This window comes from Eurosta solidaginis, chromosome 4 (assembly GCF_040869045.1).
Source record: "Eurosta solidaginis isolate ZX-2024a chromosome 4, ASM4086904v1, whole genome shotgun sequence".
NCBI lineage: Eukaryota > Metazoa > Arthropoda > Insecta > Diptera > Tephritidae > Eurosta > Eurosta solidaginis.
This window is the reverse complement of record NC_090322.1, coordinates 14,679,836-14,704,806: the sequence shown is the minus strand read 5'-3', so window position 1 is coordinate 14,704,806 and position 24,971 is coordinate 14,679,836. Positions and strand designations below refer to the sequence as shown.

The 24,971-nt window shown below is 34.7% G+C and overlaps 1 protein-coding gene across 5 annotated transcripts in view; it reads right to left on the bottom strand.

Moving 5' to 3' along the window:
* Positions 1–24,971, bottom strand: part of Ca-alpha1T (Ca[2+]-channel protein alpha[[1]] subunit T) — a 259,303-nt gene that overhangs the window by 143,938 nt on the left and 90,394 nt on the right. For all 5 annotated transcript variants that reach the window (XM_067780304.1, XM_067780303.1, XM_067780301.1 and 2 more), the window contains 2 exons: positions 18,263–18,384; positions 15,381–15,535 (listed from right to left, as the gene is read on the bottom strand). In XM_067780304.1, the coding sequence (XP_067636405.1) occupies positions 15,381–15,535; positions 18,263–18,384 (277 nt within the window). The remainder of the gene's footprint in view (positions 1–15,380; positions 15,536–18,262; positions 18,385–24,971) is intronic.

Genomic DNA, 24,971 nt, shown 5'->3' with positions numbered 1-24,971 from the left:
AGATAAAAGTGCTATGAAATAGCTCACCATAATTATAAGTCCACAGTTTTTGAGTTAATTAACGCTTTTGATAAGGTATATCATATTTCATTCTAATTAGTAACTTTCCAGCGATTTCGCCTTAAAATATGCAACACTTTTTGCTAATGAAAACAAATTATAGCGCCTACATAGTAGAACCCGTTTTAATATTATCCCTTTACCAAAATTTGCATATTTGTGTTAATTACATTTTATCACAAGGTTACGATGTGTTCAGTGAGGCGCCTAAAATTATATCGCTACAAATTAATCTAATATCATTATTTTATTATTAAAATGATGGTAATGAATTTGTTAGTTCTTTCGCCATTAAAAGCTTACAAATGTAAGCATTTTTAATTGTATAGTATGTAATAAATAGGTATAAAATTACATGTGTATTATGTAAGCCCAAAAATATGCAACGATTTTCGTTGATAATAGCAGCAGGTTGCGTAAATTCATTTATTTGCGCGTAAAGCTGATTAAGGTTGACCTCCAACACAAAAGAGACGGGTTAGTGAGAAATCTATGCAGCTGTTCCTGCGACGAACTGCTATAACGGTAATTATGCTGTTCAATTCAAAATTTATTGATGTTTGTTGAGCAGATCGATGATGAAAGTGGTGGTTGCGGTTGGAAAATTAGCGGTTTGCGTTTTAGGTTGATACTCTTTGGGCACCAGCTTGCTAATTTCAATAACTATGTATATAATTAAGTTGTTGTTTTTATTATTTTTTTTTCTGTACACGCAAGCGAATATTACACAATGAAACATGATAATTTCGGTATGAAAAGCCAAGTATAATATTTCATATGCTTTATAACTATTTCAGAACTGATAAAGATATGCCTGGCCACTCATGCCGCAAGAAATATTAAGGAAAGGAGAGCATACGGATCTCTAAACTGGGATACAAGGCTTGTATAGCCTAAGCCCTTCAAGAGGTTGCCAGCGCAATTTATAGCTTCTCCAACACAATTGCTAAGCTCACTTACCCGTGGTGAGCTTTATTTATTTAGAAGGCGATGCTCTGGCGACCCCAAGTTCCATACGGGAGCATGGTGTTAGATCACCTAGAAGGTTCAAAGTGGTCACATCAGAACGTTCCAGAGTTGGTCGGGCTAGTACCTTAATGATGATATTTTCCCGAGCGTACTGAATCAATATTCGGGAAAGGACCATCAAAATCGATCAAACTTTCCAAAACGTCCTTGGCGTCACTTATCGCTACAAGAAGAAGATAAAGATTCTTCAACTCTCGAGGAATGACAAATAGGGTTTCAGAAAGATAGTAATTGGAGCCTACTACGTGAATACTATCTTCTTGGCGAATGTCAAGCAGCACTTAAGTCCCTTTCCATTTCATCTTACCGGCGAAACTCGTTTTGGCTTGCGAAGCAGCTCAATTCATGAAATAAGTTGCACAGTGTATTTGGTTTTGTAGTATCGGTTGATTAAGAGAAATGCGTTGATTAGCGCACATTTTAAACTAACTGTTTTTGGTAGAATGAAACTTAATTGATTACCATTTGTTGTTGTTATTATTATGGTTGTTGTTACAACTTTGTTGTTTTATGATAGCTTACACCCGGTAATTGAGTTGTTTGAATGTGTTACATGTGCCTGTCACCGGCAGCGAGCTAAAGTGATTCGCTAAAATACTGAAACACATTAGAGCGGGTCTTCCGGAACTTTGGTGAAGAAACTAAGGCTCTAAAACTTACTTAGAACCCTCGATTTTTTATTGGAAATTTACAAGCCGGCTAAAATATTTTTTTTTAGTTATACGTGCGTCATGAAATTTAGCATAGCAAGTGCAAAAAGTTTCAAGTCGCTAACAATTCGGATTTTTTTTAACTTAAAAAATCGACCCGCTCTACTACACATACACAAACATGTTCGACAGCATCGCTTTATACCAAAATTTCTCAAAAGTGATTTCCCTCCAGCACTCTACATGAAAACAAGAAAAGTTTCAAATTTCTGTTAACAACTTTATTGCCCCTGAAAGTATGCAATACTTGTCATTTACATTGCGGTGGCGCAATGTTGCCATACAAATTTGTAGAGAAAATTAAATAACATAAAATGACGACTATAACGTTACAGTTATTTTAATGTGGCGGTCGCGAAAATATTTGTTAAAGAAATAAAATTTAATTTTCTAAAACTTTTTGCGTCCTTTTCACCTTCATCATCGCAAACACAACATGCACACTAACACTTGTTGCGTGACTGGTGCGCTTTGTTTCTAAAATATTTAAGCCCTCACAATATTTTGTTGATATTTCTTTCATTACTTTCACTTTATATTCGACCATAAGGGCACTTCAACCTCTCTTTCACGACATCGCCTCCTGCCCATTTTCACTTATATTATTATAACTTCACCTACTAGCACCGTTATCTTGCGTTGTTCTTTTCTTATTTTCCGTCTCATTTTCGTTTATCTTCCTCTCTACACCGCTCAGGTTCCGAGCTTGTTTTGCGCTAAACTTTTCAATACGCAACATATTTTCGACGGCTTTTCTCAAAGAAATATATAAACAAACAATCACACAAATGCTTAAATTGGTTTCTCACCTACGTATAATGGCTAAACTGCGCAGCATGCCCCCTCCACCACATTTCCCCCATAAAGTGCCCCTACTTCTCAAAAATACCGCCATGGAAAATTAAATTTTACTCAGCTTCCCAATGGCAAGATGGCTAAAGTTGTAAGCGCATAGCATACTTTCAGGAATGTTTGCTTTTGTTACACTTTTCAGAATAACACACACACACACACACTATGCGTACATTAAGATGTAGTCAAAACTTTTTTGCAATCTAAACTGGATTTTATGCTGTTGCATGGCCACTGAGCGTGCACTGTCGGTAACAATTACCCATATCTTGAGGTATTTTGGTGTTTAGTAAATTTTGGTTGCATACTTTTAGGTGGCTTTTGTTGTACGGCTTAGTTAGTAAGCACTTGCGAGTCTGTAAGCAGGTGTGTGCGACGGACAGTCTTAAAACGAGTTGTGACTATACATACAAGTATATTCGTATTGCATACTTTTTGGCGTGAAAGTAGAAAAAGTTCAAAAGTTATGAGATTTGATTACCACAGAATATTTTCGACAGTGATCTTTGATATAATTTAAAAAAAATTTAAATTTCTTTATGGAGTTCCATCAATATCATATTCTACAAATGTTCAATCAGCATTAGGGGAAGTAGGAACCCAAGGTTTACATTGCAATGTATGCTTTTAGGTGCCATGATACAATGATAGCAATAACTTGATACTGAGGATATTAAGGCCTAGCTTCTTTGTGTATTGAAAGTAGCGGACCCAAAATGTTTTATGCCGATTTCGAACGGCATCTGCAAGACTGACGAATTTTTGCTGCGAAGCTTTCCATGGCAGAAATACACTAGGAGGGTTTGCCAAATCACTGCCGATTACCGACCCTGGTAAAGAAAAATTTTCTGAAGTACTTTGAGATTAGTTGAGAATTTTTGGTTAGGTAGATCAGTAGTTACACTATCTCGATACGAAGGCGACCAACTCGGTATGCATTTCCTATTATGGTCCGTGCTTATACCAATGGTGATGTAGAGTATTTTGGTTACAGAAAACCCATATTATACCTTGATTAACAACAGGTGATTGTAGTCTTTGGCAAATGCGTTGGGAGATCGCGTTTAAGTAAAAAAAATCCGGATTTTAGATTTAGTCTGAGGCTGGGTTTTATATGCGCTTTGGCAACCACGCTACCGTTGGCAGCCATACTTTTGAAATAGTAATAGACTTCGTTTATTTGGGAACCAGCATCAATACTAACAACAACATCGGCTCTGAAATCCTGCGAAGGATCACTCTTTCCAATAAAAGCTACTTTGGACTAGGTAGGCAATTGAAAAGTAAAGTCCTCTCTCGGCAAACGAAAATCATATTCTACAATCCACTTATCGTTCCAACAACATCAGATAAAGCGGCCCTGGGAGTGTTCGAGAGAAAAGTTCTTCGAACGATTTATGGACTTCTACGCGTTGGCGATGGCGAGTACCGAAGAAGATTTAAAGATGAGCTGTGCAAGCTCTACGCAGACATCAACATAGTCCAGCGAATTAAAATAGCGGCTGCGCTGGCTAGACCATGTTATGCGACTGAAAGCGTGTGGGATAAATGGGTTTGTCTTGAGTGGGGGTTTCCCCACTGGTTTGTCGGTGGCCACATTAAGCAAATTTGCTGTGCATGTTTTTAGACGGAGAAGGCGGAGGATGGCAATTGGATGTCGAAGTGGTTAGGGTGTGTCTGGATTTTAACCCCATCTCATTTTGCTTTCTATTTTCATTTTTATTTTTCTCGACCGCCTGTGCGTAGTACGTGGATACTCAACTGGAAGTAGCGGAAGAATGGTTTTTAACCCCAATCCGGAGTTGCATTGCAACCGGGTGCCGTGACCCATAGATTGGAAGACGTTTATGTAGGCTTCCAACCCCACAAAGTTGAAGGTGTGTCCACTTGCATGATCAACTGGGACGAATGTAAGCGAGTCTTGCGCGCTGGTCAAAGACTGCTTTCACCCGTGAGCATTGGCTCATCGGGAGGTTAGCCCGACGACGGCAGGTACTTACGTATACCAAATCACTTTCATACCTAAAGCACCTAAAATATTTTTGTGTTGGCAATTTTGTGCTAATAAAATCAAATTAAATAAATAATAACGTTTGCATACTTTTGAGCAACGGAAACAAAAGTCTTAACTACTGCAAAGCAAAATTTTCAAAAGATTCAAAGTTTTCGCAGTCTTTTTAAGAAAACTTAATAAAAACACCCAAAATATGAAGCACATCTATAGGCGTTCAAAAGAGAACTGTTAAAAGGAGCATTGGTAAACAACCTATGCAAGTGAAAAATTAATCAAGTATATAAACGGAAATTTGGTGATAGTTTTAACTGCTTCACAGAATAAATCAAACAAAACTCTTAAAATATAATAAAATTATTTTTGGCTGCAAATGTACTATTTCTCGTTGCTTTAAGTTTTACGTAGCACACTTTTAGGCACTTCACGCACACCACATAATTAGTTTCGCGCTTATGTTTTCAAAAAGGGAAAGCCATATGTTACGTGTATTGTGAGGAAAATGCTTTACACCATTGCAAAGTAAAAGTTTTAATTGAATTATATACTTCCTTCAGGTAAAATTTCTCTATAAATTACTTTGCATACTTTTTGGCTGTTTATAATTAGGAAAACACGTGTGCCTTATTAAAAAGAAACACTTACTTATTGCAAACGCATTTCCGTTGCATACTTTTTGGCGCAAGTGAAATACATATGTATAACCTTAGCTAAAATTCGACATTCTTCTTCTTACCCAAAGGAAATTTCTTAATTCCTTGTCTTATCAGTAAAAGTTTATGCTAGAGCAAGTAAAAGTGTCCTTTATTTTCAATGGAAAATTTTGGTGATATCACAAAAACCGAGCTTATTTTCCAATTCGAGTCGTGCTTATTTTAGGTTTTACCTACGAATTGGCGAGACGGGACCTACACGTTCTATGCGCACACTTCTATCTGCAGCTGCAAGGCATTTGCATTTTCACTGAGAAGCTTTTCACGGCAGAAATACACTCTTAGTGTTTGCCAAATCACTGCCGTGGGATGACCCGCTTACAAACTTTTTTCTAACGAAAACACCATTTTTTCTAAACTTTTGATATTGCTTTGCCCCGAACTTGATCCTCGACCTACGGTGTGGTAGACAGAGCACGCCACCACCACACCACATCGGCCACCAGTGACCGGATATGCTGTTACCAAATTACAACAACAGCTATTTAAACCTACAAACCAACCATTTACCGGACACTAATCTGTTGCTAAATTCATATTTGTTTGGGGAGGACCGAACGGTTATCTTGTTTAGAAAAACATTTCTAAAGTATTTTGGATGCATAAGATTTGTACTGTAAAACGGAATCCAGATAATTTACAAAAAGTGGACGCACTTGTTTATATTCAAGTGGTTGCAAAGTGACTGGGAGTTTTTGGAAAATTTCGAACGAAATCGCGTCGTTATTTTTATTTTTTATTTTCTTCGATGTGTCTCTGCGTTATTTTGTTGTTGTCCCAGACTGAGGTTAAGTTAAGAGGTCGTGGGGAGTTTTCTAGACTTCTACTCGAACTAATTTTTGTCCATTGATAGTGCCTTTAGTGAGTGCCGGGTGGGGGAAAGATAACTTCCTAGTGGCGCTCAACAAACCACTCGCTTTCTCCGCTGAGCTTAAGTAGAAGTAAAAGCTTCAACTTCCCTAACACTGCCAGTTTGTCAAAAAACTGTGTGCCCAGAAATATGAGTTGTCTTTTTTGCAGTGCAGGTCATCGACAGAGAAAGTAATAAATGGACTCCTCTTCCTCCTTATACTGACAGCTTTTGCAGAGGAAGCTTATTGATATCCTCCACGATCGGAGCATGGGTGCAATAGTGTAATGACCTGTGATGACACCCATGAATACTCTCACTGCAGATTTGTTTAGATTGAGAAGGAAGCTAGCTTCTTTCATATCCAAACATGACCATAAGGACCTCGTGACTGCTACTTAAGTGAAACAAACAACTGCGGAATTCATTAAATATCTAAAATGCTTGCCAGTTGCGGTATACATTTAGGCGCAGTTGAAAAGAGTTTTCAGTTTTCAAGTATGGTTGAATTGATTTGTTAAAATAAAAAATGAAGTTGACTACAAAATATATGAAATGAATTGATTAACGTAATATATTTCTTTACTAAACAACATGGGCGTATATATACTTTTAGGCGCAAAATTTTGTTTCGCAGAAAGCCTGTAATTTCGGTACTAAGTTTTTATAATATTTGTTGACTGATCGTAAATTAAAACTTAAAAAGTAAGTACTTAAGAATTCCTAGTATACTTTTGGGCGCATTACTTAGATTTCTTTACTAAACTACGTGAGCGTAAATATACTTTTAGGCGAAAAAGTTTGTTTCACAGAATGTCTGTAATTTCGGTACTAAGTTTTTATAGTATTTGTTGACTGATCGTAAATTAAAATATAAAAAATAATTCCTTAATAGTTCCTAGTATACTTTTAGGCGCACTACTTATTTTATCAAGCTAACAACGTCTGTTACAAGTTTTACAAAATAGGTATAAACTCAACATCAAAGTAATAAAAACCTAACAAACTATACAAAACGTCAGCTCAATTTAAATGGCGCCATCAAATCTACGCCAGAAGGTATGCATTAAAATGTTTATTACATAAGGAACTTAGCATATTTGAAAATGTGAAAATGAGTCAGCGAAATAGACGAGAAAATAAAATTCCGGGCTGCCGGTGGTGTATGAAAGAAAGAAAGTAGACTGGCGCCACACAGACACACGCTGACATGAAGTTACTATAACTAACGAATAAATGTACCGACTTATTAGGTGTCATATTCGCAAAACGACAGACAACTTCTGCCACAACCAATGCGTTTGACCTTCGGTTCATCGTCGTTGCCAATTAAGTGTTTCTCGTCAGTTGTTGCGCATTACATTGCGTTATTGGCTAGAGTACTGGTAGACGGTGTGATACAAATATGTATGTACATGACTAGACGAGTACGTTACTCAAAAGAATGATATTGCAGAAATAGCACAGAATGGAAGGAGGTAATGTGACAAGGAGAGGTGTGGACGCTAAAGAAACTATGAAAGTATATTTCCGCTACTAGGCAAATAAAATTGAGCAAAGCATTGCAGGTAACTATGAACTCAAATGGGATTAGTGCGATGGCACCAAAACATTCGCTCCATGGCCATGATGAGTGCGTAGTGTATAGGAGATCACTCACAAGCGTATATACAGTGCGCTCTAACCAACCATCTGTCTGGCTGCCGGTTTTGTTGCTGTCAATTTGCATACATTAGCAAGTGAGCGAGATAAATGAGTTTTCGGGCTGTGACGGGTGATGCGAAAGGGCCTCGAACTACAAACTGCTTAGGTGTTTGCATTTGGCAATGTTCACCTTGTCGCAGTGACACGTTTATATTGACAGTGAATGCTTACAATGAAATATGAGGGGCAGCAGTGAAGCAGCAACAAGCGCCACAATAAGCGCACGTCCTTACAAACAATACGCGTATTAAAATAATCACTCACTCTCCACGCGTTGGCACACACACATATCAGCGCATGCTACAATCGCTTTTGCCCAAAGCCGTTTTCTCTATTTATCTCTATCTATCTATCATTTCGATTCCCTTACTCCCTGAGTACACCTTGGCTTTAATTGAATTTGTGAGCGTATAATAGCGCATCGATAAGGTCGCTGTCATCATTGACGTCGTTGAAAATTGTATGCATGTAAACAACAATAACAACAGCAACGTTTCAGTGGTATTGTGGTTAACTGTAAGCGCTTGTGATGCGGTTGCATAGTTTTAGGCGTCGACGTGCCGCAATTAAATGAAACAAAATATACTCATACCCAACAGGCATTTCTGTAAATGTTTTGAAAAGTAACTTAAAGTAAACTTGTTGTGTTAAACGTTATATAAACGTTTTCACTATTATAACGAATTTACTGAAATTCCTCCTATTTGCAACCTTCTGCTAACGTTCGTATCGCTAAACTGTCGAATAAATAACTCTAATATTCAATATTGCAAAATGGCCTTTATTAAAGTACTTCACAATAACACTTATCTTCGCAACTAATAGCTTGCTTAAATCAAACTGATTGTCGCGCCTCCACTGTCGCTGCTTTTATACTGTGCGGTTTCCTCGTTGACATATTCTAGGCGCTTCTATTTCCAGAACTTACTAGTTAGTTATCAGCTGTAACTACAGATGCACGTTTTTATAGCCTCACTCATTGCATACTTTCGGGAGTATCTCAGATATATGTATGTGGTTGTGCGTTGCTTCTCCGCTGCGTGTACGTACATATGTGTAGACATAATGATTAATTTGGTTATGTGCGTACAAGTCACTGCTTAGTATCGGCTTAGAGATGATAGTAGCCCTTAGTGTTGCTAGTATTCGTCACAGTATTAAATATATTTTAATTATTTTCAGAAAATATTTTATAAGCTTTGAGAGGAAATGTTAATAAAAAATTTAGCTGTGAAAGTAAATTGTAAATGTTTACAAAAAAATACGAGAAAACTATTTGTCAATATGGAAAATTTCAAATTATTTTCATAAACGTTTATTCATGAGAGGGAATGGCTGCATTTAAACCGTTTCCTGAATTCTCCTACAAACCATTAGAATTGTAGCCATTCTTCATTTAATGTATGCATGAAATTCAGAATTAGTTCATATGTATATTTACAGCAAATGTGTATTTGTTAATATTGTGACGAACCTTAGTGACACTAAGTGATACTCACATCACTAGTCTGATGCTAAGTAAATGAAGTCACAACAACAATAAAGCAGACAGTCACTTGTATCTACATAAACAAATCAATCATTATGTCTACACATATGTACATACACGCAGCGCACAACAACATGCATATATCTGAGATACTTCCGAAAGTATGCAATGAGAGAAGCTATAAAATCGTGCATCTGAGTAATTTTATAGCTGATAACTAACTAGTAAGTTCTGGAAATAGAAGCGCCAAGAAGTATGTCAACGAGGAAACCGCACAGTATGAAAGCAGCGACAGTGGAGGCGCGACAATCAGTTTGATTTAAGCAAGCTATTAGTTGTGACGTATCAGTGTTATTGTGAAGTACTTAAATAAAGGCCGTTTTATATTATTGATGGAGTTATTTATTCAACAGTTTAGTGATTCGAACGTTAGCAGAAGGTTGCAAATAAGAGGAATTGCAGTAAATTCGTTACAATATTCTTGAAATCATTTATAAAAAGTTTTGGGAAACCATTTATAACAAGCTTTGTTTTAGAAATTTTTTATAAGTTTACATTTATAAGCTTACAAGCAACGAGCTTTTTCGATTATTTCACGCTTAATTCTAAATAATTGGTAAACAAAAAATCAATGTTTTGTTAACTTAGTGTTTGTTTGAGAAAACTTTTTATAAATTTACATTACGTTTACTTTGCTTGTTGGGTATTGGCTATATTCTTTGATTGTTTGTGTGCGTGAAATAAATTTTTATCGACTTAGCGTTGGTTGGCGTGAATGCGCGAAAATCTGTTTTGTGTGATTTAAATTAAATGTAGTTAAGCTTTTGTTTTCACGCAGTAAGTGTTTATAAAGATTTGAAGATATTTTTATGGTTAAACTACCAGCGTGAATTTTGAATTATTTTCACCAGAATTTAAAAAAAGACAACAAATTTTTGCATACTTAATGAAGCGCGTTGTTTTGAAACTATGCGGTTCCAGGAATTTAACTCGCTGATTTGTAGAAACACGGTTTGCTAGTTTGAACAAAAAGTTTTTTGAGCTTTTATTGGTAATTCAAGTGTTCATTTGTTTGAAGTGCATACTTTTAGGCGCAATTTGGCCAGAGATGTTGAATTTCTACAATTGTACTTTAAAGTGAAAAAAAGGCGTGCTTGTATTTCTATTTCGTTCCAAAGCACTTCAGTTGCTAACACCAAGAGAAAATTCTCATCAAATCCTCCTGCTTGTGCAGATAAGAGTACACTACTCAACTATCAACTGCTCAACTATCCGCATTAGTTGGTATATGATAGGCCATCTAATCTGGCCTCGCCGTCAATATCATTAGTGCAAGAATCTGAAGCATTCCCATCTTCTGTTAGGATTAGTCTTGAAATGGGCCGCCTGGTACTGACAGTCGCCATGTTGATCGGAATGAAGTCCTTTCAGACAACAATATTAGGACACTTATATACTAAAATAATTGTGCCCCTATAAGAGCTTGGGATTAGATACATGTCCTTTTCAAGCTTCCAAAAACATTGGCTGATGCTTAAAGTAATTTTGTCTCTATAGAAGCTGGAGTTAGGGGATTGAAAACATCCTTTCCAACCTCCCTGAAACATTATGTATCAATGACGACAGCTTATATATCAAGACTATGATACTTAAGCCTTAGCGAAGGGCAGGTGTGGAAACACGCTCTTTCCAACCTCCCAATAAGTTGACTTCAAGACTCATCCGGAACTGCCAATTTCTGTGCTGTTCAGAAACTCCTGCGCTCCGACAGCCTTAATTAGTAATAACATTATTTTTTTTAAAGTGTATTTAACACTTAAAAATCCGTAGTAATAAACCAATTGGTACATCTCCTCAGATCTTCATGATATTCCTACTACGTCCCCAATAATATATTTTTACCCCAGTTAGGGTAGACCCGTGATATCGAATAGAATCAATACCTCCTTGCAACCAAGATCTCTAGCGCGTGAAAAATTCACAAAGATAACGTGATATTGAAACTTGAAATCTCTACAGATCGTCAATCATTTGTATTTTGGCTAATGTACCCACACTTTGAAAATACAAGTCAACTCAATGGAATATATGTGCATTGGGAACATATGTACATCTGAAGTTTTCTGTACCTCCACCGATGAAGTCATATATTGTATTTCAACCATGCAGAACCAACAATTGGTGTGATAAAGAACGGGAAAAAGAACACTTTGGAGGTCTTGTGTAACTACCCTGCAGAAAAAGTGTTATATGTGTTTCAATTGATTAGTCATAGGCTACGAATATAGTGTATACTTCCAGCAACGAGAGTATCAGCCAAACTCATTAACATAGAGGACCACGAACTCTTACTGAGTACTACACGGAACACTATAGTCTACGATATCTCCTTAGTAAGTTAAATCTATCCGATATGCAAATCTGTTTCTTTTGTGAGTTGGAGGATGAAACGCCTGTTCACATTCTCTGCGAATGCGTCGCTATGGCATGGCAGAGCGGCGTGACTCCAAATCCCTTCGAGATATGAAGTAAAGATACATCTAACTAAAGGTCACAGTAAATTGAGTCCTGCTTATCAAAATGCAGCGGCTTTGGTTGCTATGGGCAATGCTATTCTTGTCGGTACCCACTGCTGCAGTGCAAGGAAGGGAGTGACCATGAGCTTCTTAATCCGAATATACTAGAGTGACTTCACTGCAGCTCCCACTTTATCAGTTGCTACCCAAAACTCTACCCGATTTGATTACCGCATTTTGTACCTGAACTTGTCAGGTTACGCTGGACATATATTAGCAGATCATTTTTCGATTCTTCTTAAGCTCAATGCGCCTAAAATTATGCAATCTACTTACTTTTACAGCTTTCGCTTTAAGTTTAATTTTTAAAGTTAAATCAAAGGTAAGAAACCGCAGTCAGTAATGTAACACGAGAATGGCCTTAAGTTTGGCTGATACAGAATTTGTATACCTAAAAATAAAATAAAGCGCCTTCAAGTATGCAATGCAATATTTTGTTGTGTCCAGTTGAAAAGATGCGCAACATCAGTAGAAAGAAGATAAAGTATGTATTCTAAGATTAAAGGGCTTCTTGAAAGGAGCGTGGCCTCTAACCCCTTAAACCGAATATTCCAGATTGGCTTCACTGAAGCTCCCTATTTTTCAACCGCTACTGAAAATGCCACCCCCATGAATACCGCGTTTTGTACTTGAGCTAACCTGGGCAAATATCGGCAGTCGCATTTTTCGATAGTACTTAAGCTCATGGGCCTAAAATTGTGCAATGCATTTTCTTTTGCTGATTTCGCTTTCTGGGAAATGAGAAATTAAAAGCTAGATCAGAGATGAGAAACTGCAGTTAGATATGTCAGAGCATAATGGCCTTAAGTTTGCCTGTTACAAAAATGTGTATACCTAAACATGAAACAAAGCGCCTTCAAGTGTGCAATGCAATATTTTGTTGAGTGCAGTTGAAAAGAAACGAAAAATTCGCAGAAAGAAAATAAAAAATATATTATAAGATTCAAATGATTTTTAAAATTGTAATTCTATTAAAAAAATAAGCATCCCATGTTGTATAGTATCCATATCTAGTTTCAATATCGTGCTTATATTGGAATCCTAACGCGGTTTTTATTTATTTAGTACACCTTCCTCCCCATAACGTTGAGGCGATGAATTTAAAGAGAAAAGCAGACGCTTCCATTGAAATATGTCCAAAATACATTTAGTCGGTTGCTGTTAAAATTAATTTGCATTGGTACAATCAGCTACAAAGTAAATATCCCAATAAAAACAACTACAAATGTTTACGCTTCCCCTCTTCACACAAGTTGCATGGTTTATATTTTTCGATTTCGCGTCCTTTATTTTCATAACAATCGCGTTTGTTTTGTTATACGGTTACCTAAATAATGAATTCCTAATTACTTTTTGTTTTTGCTGCCTAACCTTTTCATATAATACATATACATTTGTTATTTACTTTAAGCCGCCCCACACTGGGAGCATCTGCGAGTACTTTTTGCATTTTCCTCGCAAAACTCTTCATTCATTTGGTGTGTGCTTTTAGGCGTAAATGCAAATGCGAATACGTCTGAGAAATGGGAAATTAAAGTTCGTGCAGCACTAAAATACCAGCGCGCATCATTCCATGGTGTTGTTTGTATGTAAAAGTGTTTAAAAGGGTATACGAGCATTTGTTGATTGGTGCAAATTATGCAAATAAGTGTGTCAGAACAAATATGCACAAAAATAACGTGAATGCTCTATGTTGAGGCGTGAGCTTGTGCGTGTTTAACACAGCAGGGATTAAAACTAGTAAAGGTTTGGAAGTGTGTGGAGTGTGTGGAATGGCTCATAGTGACACGTAGCAAATATGCGGAAATTCGAATACCTGCAATTATCAAGATATGAAATTGATAGTGAAAGAGCAGCTGAGTCTGTTTTGTATGTTGCTCGTTACTTTGTGTAGGTTGATTGAACATTTATTTGGTAAACATGCTGAATAGAGATTAAAAATAAAAAAATAGTATGCAGTGTTGCAGTACCTACCGAAGGTTTTGAAAGGCTTATCTCTATAATTTTTCCCTACCTTACTAGTGCACTGCGGATTACAAGCTAAACGTAAGCCTAAAGTATGTACCAGCTAATATATGAACAACTTGTTACAGTCTTTTTTTTCGAATTTGTGTTAAGAATACGGTGTTGACTATTAAACATCCGAAAACTCTGCAACTCGAGGCTTTGAGAGAATATTTTCCGCCAAGCTCAGGGTAAAAGGTGCTAGTTGAATGCTTCGGGCGTTTTTTCTTGGTCATGTTTAAAAAGAGTCTGTGTAAAGTTTTTCTATATGATAATTATGAATTCATGAGGAATATGGCTGTTCGGCTATATAAATAATAAAAGTTTCTCAAGCGCTATCATCCTAAGTCGCGAAGAAATAACGGGCAACTGAAGAGTGTATTCACCGGCCTCTACTCGTATTGTTGCTTTCAAAATACTACAGTTGGTAAAGCAGCAATACATTAGTTGAAAGCTCTGGGATACTAATCTATAAGCCTAGTCTTAGGTTGGGGAACTCAAAACAGCTAAGCTCAGAATGAGCTGCTTCGGATAAAATAACCTCTTTAACTACCCCAAATGAGTAAATGTGAACAAGATCCGGACACATTTATTTTTATCCAATATTTTTTTTATCATCTACACTGAAGTTAAATTTCACCAGTTTTATCAGTTATCTACCCCACATATAGCAATAATGTTGTATATTTTTAGGCTCAGTTAGTACCTATTAAATTCAAGTTAACTTATATGCATTTAAAAGCAAAAAATGTGCTGTAAAAAGCAAAAACCTGCCTCAATGTAAATCTGCAACTTGTTATTATGAATCATTTTTATTAAATTTATGTTAAGTACTGCATACTTTTGGGTACCTTAAAAACTAAAAATAGCTGCAAGTATTGGTTATTATAATATCTGTCCATTCAACCTAAACATCTACCTAAATAACGTTTGCGGCTATCTGAGCATTGCATACTTTTAGGCGTCAAATAAATATCGCCAGAACCTGTTAAAATGATTTGGTGATATGACACACCTTACAGCGCTATTTGAGCTTATTGTTTATAAAATTTCTGTCAAAGTAATCTTATTACATCAAATGCTTATCGAATTCCGTCAGTGCGTTGTTAAATATTGCATACTTGGGGGCGCTGAACTTGTAGAAGCAGTGTGTAGCCTACTTTAAGGCGTTGTTTTTGATAAGCAGGGATAAGCACATCTGTTTTTTCATTTTCTGTTATATATTTTGCACGGCAACTAAATATTTTGTGCGCGTATATTCTAGAATTTTTTTTATAAATTTTCTTTATACCGTTTTTTTTATCCTCAATTAGGGCATTAAGGCTACTAACACGTGATTTCATATTTCGGTTGTTGATGTAAGATTTTGCTCTTCTACTTACCAAAAATATTGCCACCCATGCCATTCCAATATTATCAAATGATATTGTGCCTTGAAATGGATTATTGCCAACTTCTCTACATTCCGTATAATATTGATTCCAATTCACGCAGGAAGTGTTTGTTGGTAGATTGTCGCCGTAAATGGATGCCGGTTCTGAAAATGGGAACGAGTTTTTAGTGATATTTATTTAATTTGAATGAAATCAAAAAGAAAGGAATGGATCTGCCCAAAATATGTCAACTTTTTCCTTCTTTTTAAACCTCTACAATTTTATACCCATCATCTTACATCCCTTCCCATTTTATTTCTCTCATTTTCATTCGTCTATGTATACAATAATCTCTTAAGTACTACCACGTCTAGGGTGTAATATAAAATAATACTAGGATGAGGGACTATGAGGGCTATGAGATGAAGGACGACGAATTAAACCACCACCTCGCGCAGATATTGACTGGGTACGGCGGTTTCAAGGAGTATTTACATAAGGGTAGAATAGATGAGGGTCCTTTTTGGCCACACTGTCTCACCCAATTGGTAAACGGAGAACACGTAATGTTGCATTGCCCTCATTTTATCCGAAAGATTTTCTGTCCACAGAGTTTTTGGGGAGGAACCTTCTATAAGGAATTTAGTTTCCCTACTGTGGAGACAAAAAAAGTAACATCCCATGAGAAATTGACTGTTGAACATTGCGGCGCGGTCTTCTTATGTATCAGTTCAGAACACAACCAATTAAAAATTATCATCAAAGACCTTTAATGGAAGTCCAAGGAAACGTGTAGATTCAACAGAATTTGACCATACCGAATCGAAAATTATCCAAAGTGACGAGTGACGCCCTGGGTATTCTGCTCACCTCTACTGCAAGAGTTGCATAGGATTTAGGGCCTCCTTATGCTTTTCTAAATTGAACGGTTGTGTTGGTAAATGTCAAATCTCATCATGCTGTGTACGGAAGTGTCTCCTTATGCGCCTACAAGGAGGGGGCAGAGCAGTCAGCTGTCTGCTGCGGTGTCTCGGTTGTTACAACTCAGGGTACTGTGTTCTGTTGGGACTGTAATTTCCTCCGACACTCTCTTTGTATTATATGTACCTTGTTGTGTTGTAAATATTACTTTCCCAAACCAGCAGAGAAATTGTAGATCCACATAGTCCATATCGATACGCGCTGGTTTTCACTGACGCATTTCATCACTTTGTTTTTTTGCTAAGACTGCTGCATCGGTCGGGATATTCATATGATTTTCTGGTACTTTACCTGCCGCACTAAAGCTGGTCAAAGGAGACTTGACGATCTTGCCAAAGTCGACGGATAAATTGACTCATAAGAGTAAGCATCTGTCGCATGTCAATGCAGTTGATTAGTCATGCCCTAATTATGGAGATATGAAGCGAGCTGTGAAAGACGCCTACCACTCTGGCAGGTTGACTCTGTTCCAAGTATGGAATATATCATCGTTTACTCAGCCTGCTATTACCTAATACCGGTCGCCGATAAGTATTTGGCTCTTACTCTTATGAAATGGCTGAACATCGATGCAATAGTTTCTCGGATAAAAGGTGTCATAGAAATTACCTGGCATCACATTTTTAACTTGAAATCCAAGGGATTGCCTCTGTGGCCGATGACAGTTTTAAATAGAAGATGCTGCGCGACGATGTCTTCTAATAAGTTTAAGTTTCCTTTCTTCAAAGATACGAGGAACTTTGTGAGTCTAACGTCGTAGAATTTTGCAGCCCCGCGCTGCCTCTGCATGCCTTTCTGCCTCATGGATCATATGCAACTCCCATTTCCTTTTGAATTCTTCCAAACGGATTGTGTCTACCGTCGATTCATCGAGTGATGCTGTGATGTATTTGCGCTGCTTTCTTCACAGTTAAAGTTTCCGCTTGAAATACACTGCAATAATCTGGTAGCCTGTAGAATCAACTTATATCTGGATCGACACAGAAGCTGCATACCCGATCCCTTCCGTTGATTTGGAATCATCGGCATATACATACGTGCATAGCATATTCTGCCATTTCCACATCCTTGCACCTACCCTTCGGCTATACTGTTATAACTCCGATTTCAAGAAGTCATAACTGATATCGAAATAGGAGTCCCAAATCAAACGTGTCTTTGGACATTCTGAATTGGAGCTCCGCAATAACAGTTATTAGTGAACCTATCCAATTCATTGGCATAATTTTGCAATAATAATGAAAATTTGCGTTTGAATAAGGAACAACCACAACAACAATAAAAATGTTACAAACTTACAATAACAAAAAGCATCATGCTTACACCAATCATCCAAACGACCCGTCGACCAACCAATCGACCTCATCAACATAACAACAACAACAACAACACAAATTATTATAGCAACAATATGCCAACACAAATTGTAAGCATGAAAAATCACTCAAGTGGCAATTAAACTTTGTTGCATTTTATCAGCCCAACGCCACACCCCCTCTCACATAATAGCCGCCTACATTATATTACTAACTTTACGCACGGGAAACACTCGAATAACGGGAATTTTTAATGAGCTACAACAACAATAACGAAAACTTATGCAGCAGCCACTTACAGTTGACTGGGCAAGAGGTGGCGGCGCTAGCTTGAGTTAGCATTGAGTGCCTGGCGCTTTACCGTTAGGCATAAATACTTGAAATTGAGTTGCGCGAAAATTGAATTATTGCTATCGTTGTGCGCGGTCGGGCTATGTTTGTACCAATGGCGTTCAACTAAATGCTTAGCAATTTTAATAAAATTTTTTCAATTCTCTTTTTATAGCGCAGTTGCATAATTAGCGCATAATAGTGCTTAGCATTTTAATTATTGTTGTTGTATATTTAATTGACTTGTATTTAGTTGGTACTTACCCGTACAGATCATGTCGCCAACGCGATAAGGCGGCAAATCCTTACACAAATGCATACCAGAGTCTTCGGGCTTCGAACAAATGTAGTCCTGCTCCTTGGAGAATTCGTAGTAGTTGGAGACGCTAATGTTTTTTTAATAAATTTATTTTTTTTTGCATTTTTGTTTGTTTGTTTTGTTTGTTCCACATGGTTGTATTAAATTTGTACATTTATTTTTTTTTTTTGGGAGGTGGAGTCAAGTTGTTGTAGAGTTTTTGCGAATTTGTAGAATTTTGAATAAAAATAAAAACATAATTGTTTACGATTTGTTAGAGAAGTTCGATATTTTTTATGTTAGTGAGTATAATGTAATATTTATGTTAAGATAATTTTTTTTTAGAAGTGTTATATGCATATAGTTTTGTGAAAAACGAAAAGTGTAATAATTTTTGAAAAATATTGTTTGCAGTGTGGCATTAACGATTTTGCATTTATTTGAATATTTTTGATATGCATGTGTGTTTATGTTTATTGTGAAGAATAGAATGAGAGAAAAGAAAGAACGCATACAAAAAAAGTAGACATTAAATCAATCATGATATATATTTATATATATATATATAAATTTGTATATACTCATATATAATAATCATATTCTAGACATTTGTTAACATTTATTCAGACACACGTAGAATGAATGAGTAGAAAAGCCGAGCAGTGGAAATTGAAATTTTTTAATGAATAAAATTATTCTCTTTAATATTACGAGACAGTGGGAAAGTAAAATATCGAGCGAGGGATTTAGTAAAGATTATAAGGATGAGAAAGATTAAGCGAAAAAATAAAAAAGACTTTTGAAGAAATATGTAAAGCAAATTTAAAAAATTAGACATTTTTAAATTCATTAAAATAAAAAATTTAAGAAAAAGTTAAAAAAATTATAAAAAAGAAATTATAAAAAAGTCTTAAGAATTAATGAGCTTAACACAGGTAAATAATAATGGTTATTTACGATTCATTCTATAAAAATTGGCAAAATTAAAAAAAAATGTTTTTTTAATAAAAAAATATTAATCTTTTTTTTTGCTTTTTTTTAATAAAAAAAAAAAATTTTAATCTTTAAAAAAAGGTTTAAAAATTTTTTTAAATTTTTAATTAAAAAAAATAAAAATTTTAATTCTGCCAAGTGTTATAGAATGAATCGTAAATAAAAAGAGGACGAGGAAACGTAAAGTGGCATAACAAGAGAATCCCATTAAAAACAACTTAACAACGTCTTTCAAAAATGTTTATTCTTTTATAAAATGGTTTTGTTTAAATTTATAAAAACAAAAAAATATTGGGAAAGAAACCTACGAAAATTAAGTGAACAGATTTTGTTGAAATTGAAATTTTTTGATGAATAAAATTATTCTTTATGATATTACGAGACAGTGGGAAAGTAAAATATCGAGCGAGGGATTTAGTATAGATTATAAGGATGAGAAAGATTAAGCGAAAAAATAAAAAAGACTTTTGAAGAAATATGTAAAGCAAATTTAAAAAATAAAACATTTTTAAATTCATTAAAATAAAAAAATAAAAAAAATTTAAGAAAAAGTTAAAAAAAAATTATAAAAAAGAAATTATAAAAAAGTCTTAAGAATTAATGAGCTTAACACAGGTAAATAATAATTGTTATTTACGATTCATTCTATAAAAATTGGCAAAATTAAAAAAAAATGTTTTTTTTAATAAAAAAATATTAATCCTTTTTTTTTACTTTTTTTTAATAAAAAAAAAATTTTAATCTTTAAAAAAAGGTTTACAATTTTTTTTAAATTTTTAATTAAAAAAAATAAAAATTTTAATTCTGCCAAGTGTTATAGAATGAATCGTAAATAAAAAGAGGACGAGGAAACGTAAAGTGGCATAACAAGAGAATCCCATTAAAAACAACTTAACAACGTCTTTCAAAAATGTTTATTCTTTTATAAAATGGTTTTGTTTAAATTTATAAAAACAAAAAAATATTGGGAAAGAAATCTACGAAAATTAAGTGAACAGATTTTGTTGAATTTGAAATTTTTTGATGAATAAAATTATTCTTTATGATATTACGAGACAGTGGGAAAGTAAAATATCGAGCGAGGGATTTAGTATAGATTATAAGGATGAGAAAGATTAAGCGAAAAAATAAAAACGACTTTTGAACAAATTTGTAACGGAAATTTAAAAAACAAAACATTTTCAAACTTATTAAAATAAAAACTAAAAATTAAATTTATAAAAAAGAAATTATAAAAAAAAATATTTTTAAGAATTAATGAGCTTAATACCGGTAAATAGTAATTTTTATTTACGATTCATTCTATAAAAATTGGCAAAATTAAAAAAAGTTTTTTTTAATTAAAAAAAAAATTTATCTATTTTTTATTTTTTTTTAATTAAAAAAAAAAAAATTATCTATTTTATAATTTTTATTAATTAAAAAAAAAATGTTAATCTATTTTCTTCTAACTTTTTTAACTAAAAAAAGTTGTAAATCTTTTTTTTTTTATCTTCTATGTTTTAAATCTTTATTTTTTATTTTTTGTTATTTAATTATTATTTTGGTTTTATTGGGGAAAACTGAAAACAACATTTACTGGCATATTGCATTAAAAAAAAAAATAAAAAAAAACATAAAAGTAAATAAATATTTTTTTTCTAAATTTTGTCAATTTTTATAGAATGAATCGTAAATAAAAAGAGAACGAGGATATGTAAAGTGACATAACAAGGAAGCCCATTAAAAAACTAACAACGTCGTTCAAAAACGTTTATTCTTTTATAAAAACGGTTATGTTTAAATTTATAAAAAAATGTTCGGAAAGAAAACCACGAAAATTGAGTGAACAAATTTTGTTGATTTTATATAAGTGCTTGAAATTAAAATAAAATAGGTGTTATAATATTACACGGTTAAAAGTGTAAACCTAAATCTGATAAATTTTTGGTACTAAGTATATGACTAAACCACTTTGTTTAAATTTTAAACTAGAAAAGTCATTTTATTCGCATTTAAAAAATTAGGGTCGTTTGCTTTGCATACTGAGCTATCTGATCTAAAATTTTGTTGATTTAATTTTTTTGTTTTGTTTTAAAACCAGAATGTCTGCAAGTTTTTATTTTTAGATTTGTTAAACCTTTTGGCTTTGTTATGAAACCAGATGTGTCTACAAATTTTTATTCTTCAATTTTATAAACTTCTCGGTTTTGTTTTTAAAACAAAGGTTTATATTTTCAGATTTTTTTTACTTTTTGGTTTTATATTAGAGAAAAATTACAAAGTTTGCACATAGCGATGGTTACTAGCACATGATTCGTACATGAAATCTCCTACATTCATATTGGTGTCCCCCTGTAGGTGAGTGATTTAGAATATGCCTCCGGTAGGTATACCGGTCGTAAAAGTAGAACAAATTACCAATACTGGGTAGTGCTAACTCGAAAGGGAGCAATGGGAACACGTGTATAACTTGCGCGACCCTATCACGGTCGATAAAAAAACTGAGCTGCGGATGGCTGAAAAAGCCAGTTTTGAACTGTATATAATGTATCGCTCGATGCTTACATACAGGTGTGATCTCCTGTCATGGAATCTCGCATGAGTGGGTTTTCTCCTTACATGCGAAGCAATGCAGTCGGTTCTCCGCTGCAGTTGGTAAAAAAGCATTATCTTCGAAGTAATGCGTTTTTCAGCTTTCGAAGTAGCCAATAAAATATTCTCTTCGGAATAATGAGGTATTCTTCGTTGGAATAGTGGCAATAAAGTTTTCCCTTGGTGCGCCCACAAGCGTAAAATAGCCTCTTTACCTATTTTAACCTAAGCATACATTTCTCAAAAACTCTTCTGCGGAAAGTGAAAGAAAAGGTTGAACGCATGCCTTAATGGGGCGGTGTATCCTGGAAGTAAATGGTGACAAAGCAGTTGTCTATCGTTTGTGGATAACACTTGATAATTGTAAGATAGGGTTTGTGCTCACTCTTCTTTTTGAAATGTTTTGGAACTGCTTTAGGCTATGCTGAATACTCCCGTCGGATCTGGAGTAAATGTGATAAGTACCTTGGAAATGTCCGTATGCTCTTCGATGTGACGAAAAGGTTAAAATCGCATCCCTTAATTGTAATGCTGTATATGGTGGTGGTCCCAAGCGTTAGAGCTGATACAGCGTATTATTTATGCTTGCATTAGAAACTCAAGGTTGCAAACCGGACGCCATTATCCTTAAAGTGATAAGGGATTTTGATAGACGCTGTATCTTCCAAGGTAAAACCTTGTGATTGTAAACCCGATAACAAGCATATGTGGTACCATTGATTTGGCTACGAAGTGTTTTGGTCAGGGAACATGGAGCCGATAGTGGGGCCGCAGTTACTCATGCTAAAAGCATATAAATAGTTATAATTCATACTGTTGTAAAGGCAGATTCTATCCATCCAACCCAATGCTCCGCGGCAGGTTTTGTAATTTGTCTCTTAGTTGTTTTTGTTGCTATTTCTTTTATACAAATTAATGTATATACATATATACCATTTGTTATTAACCCCCGTGTTTGAGGTATATTTTTATGCTCGCTCAACAGAACCTGATTATTTATATTGAATTTTTTGTCAGTACTTTTACGCTAACAAGCTCATATTGCTTAAAAAATAAACTAATTGCCATAAACGAATGAAAAAATTATAAACCATTTTTAAAAGAGTAGTTGCAAGTATAATAAATGTAAGGCTCGATAACCTCCGAAGAGATCTTAGGCCGAGCTTCTCTTCCAATTTGCGTCGTGCTCCTTTTAATTTTTCCTACAAATTGGCGCGACCGGACCTACTCGTTTTATGTCGACTCCGAACGGCATCTGCAAGCAGATGAGTTTTCGCTGAGAGCTCTTCATGGCAGAAATACACTCGGAGTGCTTGCCAAACACTGCCGAGGGGCGATCCCGCTTAGACAAATTTTCTTCTAATTGAAAAACCTTATTTCTAAAATTTTGATGTTGCTATGCCCGGGGCGTGAACCCAGGATCTTCGGTGTGGTAGGCGGAGCACGCTACCATCACACCACGGCCGCCGCCGTAGTTGCGTAAATGTTAGTGTAAGTAAAAAGGCTTGAGTTTAAAGGTAGCATTTGTATTGTTGTGCGTTAGTCTCGCTAAAACTCTATGGTTCAAGGATAGTTTAGAAAAAATATGGAAAAGTGGGAAAATAAATTTCCATTTTGCCAAAAATTCAAGTGCGTTTGGCTCAAACTATTTATATTTGAATATATATATGTACTTTGTATGTTATTCTGTATCGAATTGTGGAAAATGGGGCCGTGCCACAAGCCATACTAAGAAAAATTTAGATACGCTTTATCTAGGAAATTATCTCAAGCAGATATTTGAAAGGAGATGCCATGAGGAAACAGAGGTGGTAAAGTGAGAATGGGGTTGGGGATGTGAGTGGTTCTAGGAATGGGAGAGCTAGAGAGAGTAGGAGTGGGAGTGGAACGGGACTGGGAATGGGTTTGACAGTGGAAGGCAGATAAACAAAATAAGGGATGGAGATTTTCAATGTAGTCAAACCAATTTTCGGGCAGGACAAAATTTGTCGTGTATGATAGTCTTTTTTATATCTATATAAATCAGCTATATTAAAACATGGGGTTTTATAACTGAATGCTTTTATAGAAAAATGTGCCAATTAATAAAAAGGCCAATTATATTTTGAAATCTCGAGAATGTATTTGAAAATGGTCTTTTTTATCATCTTACTAATTGTGCGCGTAATTGAGTGTGTGATATTTAGTTCTAGAATTGTCTAAAAATATATATATGTACATATATACCTATTGGAAATCAAAAAAAAAAAAAAAAAAATTGACAAGTGGCATAAAAAGTTGATATTTAGAAAAAAATACTTTCTCGAATGAAGAAATATTCAAAATTATAACAATATTTAGTTGAACTGCTGAAAGGTGTAATTAAAAAATCACAAATAAAAAATGGCTAAAAACCGAAAGTATGGAGCAAAAAATAATTGAAAGTAGTATTAATAAGATTTTATGATTAGAATAAAACTAAAAATACAAAAATAAAAATGAATACAAAAACAATATTTGAGGGTAAAAAAATTAAATATAATTGATATTCAATGTGACATTAAACGCTTAATTATACATACAACATTTAGATCAAAGTATGGGAAGATATACGAAATGATAATCTAATACAGAGCGGAAATAACGCAAGTAGAATTGAAAGAAGTGAAAGTTTCCTTGCTTGCTTGTACGCTTAAATATAATAGAGAGCATGAAGAGAAAAGTTCTTAAGTGAAATAGTACCTTAGATATAATTGTACTCTACTTAGAAAATCATACAAGATTAAATTGAAAAGATAAAAACATTTAACATTTTATATAAAATCGATTTAAAGTTAAGATTTAGAGAATTGGATAGAAAGTCTTAAGGAGAGAAAATTGACAGTACGGATTTTAAAAACATTGAGAATCTATATTAACGCAAATGAATTAAATGGTAGATTAGGGGACAGAAATAAAGTGGAGAGGAAATTGCATTATATTAGGTATGTACTAGGAGAATACTCCCATATAAAAGCGACGCACCAATACCACCATGAAATGCAACTGTATTGATTTGAACGCAGTTATGTGATTGGGTTTACAAAACTGTCTACTATGTTTTTAGCATTTTTCTTTAAATTAATAAAA